The sequence below is a fragment of the Primulina eburnea genome, chromosome 18 (genome assembly GCF_022965805.1).
Source record: "Primulina eburnea isolate SZY01 chromosome 18, ASM2296580v1, whole genome shotgun sequence".
NCBI lineage: Eukaryota > Viridiplantae > Streptophyta > Magnoliopsida > Lamiales > Gesneriaceae > Primulina > Primulina eburnea.
The window spans coordinates 29,145,752-29,154,489 of NC_133118.1; the positions used below are offsets into that span (position 1 = coordinate 29,145,752).

General features: G+C 35.1%; 1 protein-coding gene across 1 annotated transcript; it reads left to right on the forward strand.

The window, feature by feature from the left end:
- The first annotated feature begins 1,533 nt into the window (after nucleotides 1–1,533).
- LOC140819002 (nucleobase-ascorbate transporter 6) lies at nucleotides 1,534–6,367 on the forward strand. Its single transcript, XM_073178982.1, has 14 exons — nucleotides 1,534–2,108; nucleotides 3,135–3,232; nucleotides 3,324–3,497; nucleotides 3,642–3,742; nucleotides 3,984–4,059; nucleotides 4,137–4,196; nucleotides 4,386–4,570; nucleotides 4,745–4,841; nucleotides 4,983–5,069; nucleotides 5,187–5,245; nucleotides 5,330–5,421; nucleotides 5,513–5,590; nucleotides 5,678–5,838; nucleotides 5,950–6,367. Exons 1-14 carry the CDS (start codon nucleotides 2,000–2,002, stop codon nucleotides 6,166–6,168), a joined length of 1,596 nt encoding a protein of 531 aa, XP_073035083.1. The 5' UTR covers nucleotides 1,534–1,999; the 3' UTR covers nucleotides 6,169–6,367.
- The last annotated feature ends 2,371 nt before the right edge of the window (nucleotides 6,368–8,738 follow it).

The following is an 8,738-nucleotide window of genomic DNA, read 5'->3' on the forward strand; positions in this document are numbered from 1 at the left end:
GGAAACATATAATTGCATTTACGAAAAAAAAACTTCGTGAGATCGTCACAAATCAAAATTTGTGATATGCGTCTTCTATCCGACTCGATTTGACCTTACCCTACCCATCCCATCCACAAAAGCATTGTTTTTTATTTTAAAATATTATTTTTCTTTCTCGACATATCTCACAGATATAAATATGTGAGAATGAAGTTGCTTTTTGACCCCACAAAGTGAAATGCAAGCAATACAAATAAATAAACATGCTAGTCCTCAATTAGTTGTTGCTTACATACAAAGATCTATTATTATTATTAGTTATTTTACACACGCGATGTGTGTGTATAATCTTTTTTTTAATTATCGAGACTAAAGTGAAATTTGACAAATTATGGCGGGACTATGATATTTGAATTGTTGAAATTAAAAAATAAAAAATAAAAGTGTGTGCTGAAATTTAAAAAAAAAAAAACAAAAGTGTAATATTAGTATCGTATAAGCGTAAAGTTGGTATCCTTCCTAAGTTGTTACTGTCATATCCTCAACTTTAATAAAATAAAATAATTTATTTATTTATTTTTTATTATTATTATATTGCAGTAAAACATTTATAAATTAATATTTTTTCGTTCTCGACTCGGGCAAACCGGCAATTTCGACAAATTAATAAGAAAATAATTTTTCTAGACGACTTATGTATAAAACTATGAACCCTTCAATATTATAAATTAACAATTCTATAAAATTAATTAATTTTTGGTAAATATGATTATATTGTTGGTTTTTTATGCAATTTAAATATATTGTTGTTCTGTTTATCAATATTATTGAATTAATATAATAATAAATGCACAATAAATTTTTATTTATATTAATTCAAAGAATGTGATATACACATTGATGTAATACAATGACTTTTTATATAATTCTATTTATGTTTTCCAAATAAAAACTCTTTAAAATAATAAATTATTAATTTATCGATTAATTAATATTATACATAATTTAATGTAATTAACATGTAGCAGAAAAATTAAATAAAGCGTTAAAGTATACTTTTAATACCGTTGTTATTACTATAAATTTTACGGTTGGATACCATCAAAATATACTTTATTGAAGCCTGAAGATTCCCATTTTCCCTTCAGTCTGTGTCTCTTTGACTCTTTCCTCTACATTTTCTAGAGTGGAGGCTTGGAGCAATTCAAGAAACAGAGAAAGGGGGGTTCAACAGTACAGAAATTGACCCATTTTTGTATCTTTTTCATCTTTCACGCTTTTTTTGCTTGCTGTTTATCCAGGTTTCTTTTTCTTGCCTTTGTGCTAGAATACACACATTGCCATTGCCAGCTTTTTGTAAAGTTCTCTCCTTTTTCCTCCCATTTTCTTCTTCTTCTTCTCTCTCTTGCTCTCTTTTAATGCTGGATAAAGAAACTTTTTTTCTTGAGGTGGGGTCTTTTGATTTTACTGACTTGAGTTCACTTTTCCATCCTTTCTTGATTTTTGCTTCTTGAAAAGCTTCCACATTTCACAATTAGGTATCTTCGTCCTTCCCTTTTCTTTTATGGACTTCTCTTATTTACTCTTATTTTGTTGGAATTATTACATTTATTAATAACTCACAGTCACACACACACCACCACAAGAGTTACCGTTTCATTCGGCTGGCTTTCCTCCTTCACCTGTCGGCTGTCACTGTGGCCTTAACTTGTATTTATGGTTACAAGGAAAACTTGCGTTGTATGGTTGAAACCCACGCATTAAATCTACTGCTCTTATTTCGTGTTCTTCTGAACAATTTTTTTCTTGAATCTATCTTTCTGGGGTGCTAATAAAGTTGCATTTTTGTTTACGTTTCTGCTGTATTTTCAATTTTTTTCCTGAGAGTTTGGTTACCAGGGTGGTTATTGGTTTGCGGAGCTTTGCATTTTCTGATTAATAAGAGTCTCAAAAACTGTTTTTCCTGTATTATTTTACAGATATAAAAGGTAAAAGGAGATACATTGTTTTATAAGAAATGGCAGGAGGTGGAGCTGCAGCACCAAAAGCAGATGAGCCAGCACCACACATACCCAAAGATCAGCTTCCTAATGTTGCTTATTGCATCACCAGCCCTCCTCCATGGCGTCAGTCTTTTTTATACCGTTTCTTCTTTTTCCAGAATATTCGTATATTTTGAGCTTTCAGAGTTGGTATAAAGTGGTTGCTGATTCCTTGAACCATAGTTTCACTTTTAGCTGGTGGGAGTACTTGGATCTTTTTTATTATTCCTGTTCATGGTGACAATTCTTTGATATTCTTCTCCACACATCGGATCTGAAAGGAAAATTTAAGTAATTTGGCTGAAATACTAAGAGCATGGATAGTATCCCATTTTTAGCAGTGGTAACTTAGGCGACTCTCACATCTAATGTCAGACCACGGCTTAAGGCATTCGGGACCAATGAATCTGTGGTTGTAAGGGGCAAGATGATAGAGCGTGGATGGAATTGTTAAAAGAATATTATGATAAAGCTAGTTGTTTTCTTTTTCGTTTTATACTTGTCGTATATTCTTGTGTTGTCACCCAGTATCTGTTGTGTTCTAATTTGTGGCGTTTGTTCTGTTTGTCCTACTCTTTTTAGGTTATTCTATATTATCTTGCTCTTCTTGTTGAGTTGTTTCTCTGAGCAAAATAATGGTATATTCTACAATTAAAATGTACTATTCTCTTTCGGTAAACTGATGCTTGAACATGTGCCATTCAGTATTCTTTTGTGGACAGCTTAGTTTTGGAGGTTGTGCGGGGTTTAATGTGCCTTTCTGGCTATTCTGAAACTTCTCAAGGAGTTATTGTAGACCATTCTCAAGTTTATGGTTTCCTGTTCATTCAATTTAGCATAGTAATTCTTGTTTTGGTCACATTGAGGAAAGGTAATAGTGTATTTAGCTCACACTATTATCTTCCTGTATGGTTTAATGATGACACAAAGACTTCTTTTTCCGTGACCTTAAGAATTATTGTGGACCATTTACTTCGATCATTTAGCTTCGAAATGTTAGATAATTATTATAACGACTTTTTAGTTATTGAAAATGAAATTTTTGCATACATAAAAGTATGAAGGGCGTCAGCCTTAATTTTTTGACAGAATGCTATTATCATTTTGCAGCGGAGGCCATCCTTCTTGGGTTCCAACATTATCTTGTTATGCTTGGCACAACAGTCATCATACCCACTGCCCTGGTTCCTCAAATGGGAGGAGGAAATGTGAGGCCATAGAGTACTTTTCCACAGTTCCATATCTGAAATTCTAATATATTCGATTTTGACCTATCTTAATTCACTTGCCTCTCTTCAGGAGGAGAAAGCAAAAGTTATCCAGACTCTGCTTTTTGTGGCTGGTCTGAACACGCTGTTGCAAACATGGTTTGGAACCAGATTACCTGCTGTGATCGGAGGTTCATACACCTTTGTTGCTCCCACAATTTCAATTATTCTATCTGGTAGATGGAGTGATCCTGACCCTGCTTCGGTTAGTGATCTGATCCCGTTTCTGTTTTTCTTTTCTGTCTTCTGATTGTACATTAAATAACTTCACAAGCATCAAGTGGTTCACAGCAATGTTTTTTGCTCTGTTTTCCCCCGAATACATGTTTCACTGTAAATGGCTGTGCAGAAGTTCAAGAAAATAATGCGGGCGACCCAGGGTGCGTATATTGTTGCCTCGACCATTCAGATAGTTCTAGGTTTCAGTGGGCTTTGGCGGAATGTTGCAAGGTTGGTCTAAATTACATACTTGATATGTATGTAGAGTCATTGAGTTTTGCTGTTTGGCCCACTCAAATTATTTAAGATACATTTCAAATTGTTGTGTCATCCATGTTATTGATTCAACTTTGCATGTCCATCATCAGTAGCAAGCAATTTTGAGGATTAGCACATGACATTTCCTCTTACAATACTTTTTCTCTCATATACTTCAGTTATTACCCATCCAACTTGTTTAACAATGGTGCAGATTTCTGAGTCCAATCTCTGTTGTTCCTTTGGTTTCTCTTGTTGGTTTTGGCCTATATGAGTTTGGTTTTCCCGGGGTATGGCCAATTCTAAATTGAATATTTCCTTTGGTTATGATAAGCCAGTGTATTTGACCTTCGCTGTGTGTCAATAGGTTGCCAAATGTATTGAAATTGGGTTGCCGCAGCTCATTCTATTGGTTCTTTTCTCTCAGGTAAAAATCAAACCTATATTTGACAAAAATTCTTGTTAATAGTCTATGAGAACAATCCACATATGGTCTTCCTGTACAAAACTCATTACTTTTAGATAAAAGTATCATCAGATAATCGATTTTTACTATTATTGAATTATTTATCCATTGGAAGAAGTTTTGATACACTTGTAATTCTGGTTTCTGTAGTACTTGGTTCATCTCATACGTCCAGGAAAGCATATCTTTGACAGATTTGCCGTGTTATTCTCTGTGGTAATTGTGTGGATTTATGCTCATCTACTTACTGTGGGTGGTGCATACAATGGGAGGCCACCAAAGACCCAAGTAAGTTGCAGAACTGATCGTGCTGGACTTATTGATGCCGCTCCTTGGTAAGCTCAAGTTTCTTCTTGTTGATAGTAATATTTTTTTCACTGTTTTTACACTCTACTTGTTTCATATAATCATGTGGTTATGAAGAAACTATCGCTATAAAATTCATCTGTGAAGAATACCTGACGGTACTTACATAAGAGAATAGAATTATCGTTGGTTTGCATGTACAGGATTCGAGTTCCATATCCCTTTCAATGGGGAGCACCTTCATTTGATGCTGGTGAAGCCTTTGCTATGATGATGGCTGCATTTGTTGCTCTTGTAGAGGTCTTATTTTTCACTTTTCTTCAAGATTCTCCCTTCTTTATTGTCTTGAGTACACGGAGACGGATATTTTCGTTCACAGGCTCTACTTAGGTGGTTGTTAACTTGCTTTCACTTAAACATGTTGTTAATGGTAAAATGCAGTCAACTGGTGGCTTTATTGCTGTGTCCAGATATGCCAGTGCAACCCCGTTGCCACCATCTATTCTCAGCCGTGGAGTAGGCTGGCAGGTAAACCATGCATCTTAACATCAATCTCACCTGTCAAAAAGATCACATGATCTCAATAACTTCCTTGAAAAGTGGTGGAAGAACCTGATTTCTCTTTTGACCTCCAATTATATGTAGGGTGTTGCGATCTTATTATCAGGAGTGTTTGGAACTGCTAATGGATCTTCAGTATCTATGTAAGATTGCCTCTCAAATTGCTTCATGATTATCAAATAATTTTTTCAGACCATAAGGCATCGTCTTTCTTTGCTTCTCCTCAGTGAGAATGCTGGCCTGTTGGCGCTGACACGTGTTGGCAGTCGAAGGGTGGTGCAGATATCTGCTGGATTCATGCTTTTCTTTTCTGTTCTCGGTAAAACTTTACCTTCATACACAAGTCAATCTCATAAACTTTCATTCTTTTGCATGCAAAATTCGCTATAACGAGTACAATGTGTCTGCAGGGAAATTCGGAGCTGTCTTTGCTTCAATTCCAACACCTATTGTGGGTGCCCTGTATTGTATCTTCTTTGCTTATGTTGGTATGTGTTTACAATCCGATGAAAGCTCCTGAGGATAGTCAAATATTTCGATTTACCTGATATTTCTCTACATTTGTGAATACACAGGTGCGGGTGGCTTAAGTTTCCTTCAATTCTGCCAACTGAACAGTTTTCGGAACAAATTCATACTGGGATTTTCCATTTTTCTGGGCTTGTCCATCCCCCAATATTTCAACGAGTATACAGCTATTAAAGGATTTAGTCCTGTCAACACGAGTGGCAGATGGGTACGGCACAGACACAAATACTTAGATCTCTGATAAAAAAAGTAACCGAGTTTTGCTCCTACCAGCATTTGGTGCACGTAAATCTCACTTTTCTTCCTTTGTTCTTGGCAGTTCAATGACATAGTCAGCGTCCCCTTCTCTTCAGAAGCTTTCGTGGCCGGTATACTGGCATACTTTTTGGACTCCACTCTGCACAAGCCAGATAGCCAAGTAAGGAAAGATAGAGGCAAACATTGGTGGGATAAGTTCCGAACCTTTAAGGCAGACACAAGAAGCGAAGAATTCTATTCGCTCCCCTTCAATCTCAACAAATATTTCCCATCTGTCTGATGGTTTGCCCCCAGAAAGACGACGAGTTCTTTGTCAAAGCTTGAATCATTAGTTCCTTCCTACATATGCATCGCGAGAGAACACAGAAATGGTACTTTTGATTCGTGCAATGTGTTAAAATGGTTCACATGCAATAGATATATTAATAGCTCGTGTGGAACATTTGTTTGTTGGTTTTTATTTAATTTTGTTGTGAGTTGGTCTTTGCAACTTTGTGTCCATTGGTGAAGGAAGCAAGTTTGATTTGCTTCGTTTGAACTAGATTTTCCACTTTTGACGTTTCTTGTTAATTCAATCTTAAAAACTAACTTAGAGAGAAGATTGTTCAGGTCGATATACAATTTTCAGAGATTTTATCCATGACACAATTAGCTTAATCTTATATGAATTTGCAGATTATTGAGACTTGAACCTAATTCAATCTTAAAAACTAAGTCAAAGAAAGAAGATTCATCAATCGATTATACAATTTTTAGAGATTTTATCCATCAGACAATTAACTTAATCTTATATGATCTCTGCATTGGGGTCATCACTTTCAATGGATATACTTCATAAACCATAAATCCAAATTCAAGATTATTACCACCAGTTGGGATTCATGATGCTGGTTTAAATGGGATGTCACTTGCAAGATATAGTTATTAATAGGGGGTGACGCTTTTGTTTGGTTAGCAGTGGCATGTGAGTTCCAATAAGAAGGTATTAACGAACCAAATCAAGTCGAATATGATCAGACACGTGGGTTCTAATTAGAGGTATAAACAAATCAAATCAAGTCAAACTTGAATATTTTATTAGACCCGACCCAATTCACGAAAATGTACACCATCAGTTTGGACCAGCTTTGGGCTTAACAAGTCTCCTCCTATATATTAATAATCCTTTTGAAAAGTTCGTTGATTATATTTTGAAATTAACAATAATAAAATAAAAACCCAAATATTCTTTTTTATTTTTCTTTTTTTTTTTAAAGAAGAAAATACAAAAGTTTGGAATGAAAAGCAGCAGATTTGAGATTCACTCTTTCTTCTTATCCCCGGAGACGGCTTCCTTCGCCGACCGCACTGCTCCCGCAACTTTTCCGACCGCCCCCGCCACCACTCCGGGCTTCTCACCCTCGTGTATCACATGGGTTACCTCCACCTTCTTCTCCTCAGGGTCCGCCTGACGGCCCGCCGGACTGCGATAATCCACCGTCCCCACTTTTATCTCCTCACCACCTTCATCATTTGCCTTCCCACTTCCCTGCACATAATCACAAGCACGAGCTATTGGCTCATTAATGGAGTATTAGACCAAAATTCATTGCTGATATATATTTGGTATCAGTACCTTTGAAGAATCCATGGAAGATAACTCCGATCAGAATACAATGGCTACCGGATACTAAGTTGATCCCGAAACTGATTCAAGAAACTTAACTTCGCCAAGTTGAATGAATAAGAACATGATCGGGCTCGATTTAAATAATAGAAACTGCGAATCTGTGGCAGTGAATTGGAAATAGGTGGCATCATTTTGTTGGATCGAAAATTTTAGAAGTAATATGCTTTGGACACGTAGAGGATTGAGGTGCAAAGTTTGCTTTGTTTGACTTTAAGGAAATTGTAGATTGGTCTTTATATTATTTTTCAACACGTGGCCATATGCTTTTACAAAAAAAAAAAAACAAAAAAAAATCTATGAGACGATATCATGATTTACTCTTACGACGTTATCTGATAATGTTGTAAAAGTGAATTTAAAGATGAATATTTATCAGATTTATATTTTTAATGGATCTGAAGTCACACGTGTGTTTTCACGTTAATTCATTGAGGAGTAGGTCTCTTGTAAAACAGTCTCACGAATATTTATCTGTTAGACAGGTCAACCCTACCGATATTCACAATAAAAAGTAATACTCTTAGCATAAAAGTAATAATTTTTAATGGATGACCTAAATAAGATATATGTCTCACAAAATACGATCTGAGATATCGTCTCACATAAGTTTTTGTTTTCATTGAGTAAGTCTTTTATGAGACGGTCTCACGAATCTTTATCTATGAGACGAATTAAACCTACCGATATTCACAATAAAAAGTAATATTTTTTCATGTATGACCTAAATAAGAGATATGTCTCATAAAATACGACCGTCGGACCGTTTCACATAAATTTTTGCCTAATAAATTATATCGTATTAAAAAAAATGATATGAATCCTCATAGTCATTTGATCAACTACAACCTCCACAAATCATGTAATTATAATAATAAAAATATTATATGTTGTATATATATAATAATTTTCGTAAAATATTTCATTTTGCTATCGTATTTTTGGAAAATCAATAAGATTTAGAATTTTACTAATAGATTCTTTCATAATTGTGAACAATATGTAGTTTACAGTAATAATTTTATATATGTAATCAAATAACTAGAATTGGGCTTTGTGTTTACTTAAGCTCACTAGGCTTGAGGCCCAGACCCGCATGTCTCTTCAACTCTATAAATAGAAGAAATTTCTCATTATTTAAGGGATACTCTCGGGTCTACGTTAAGCACTCATCGACGTCTCTT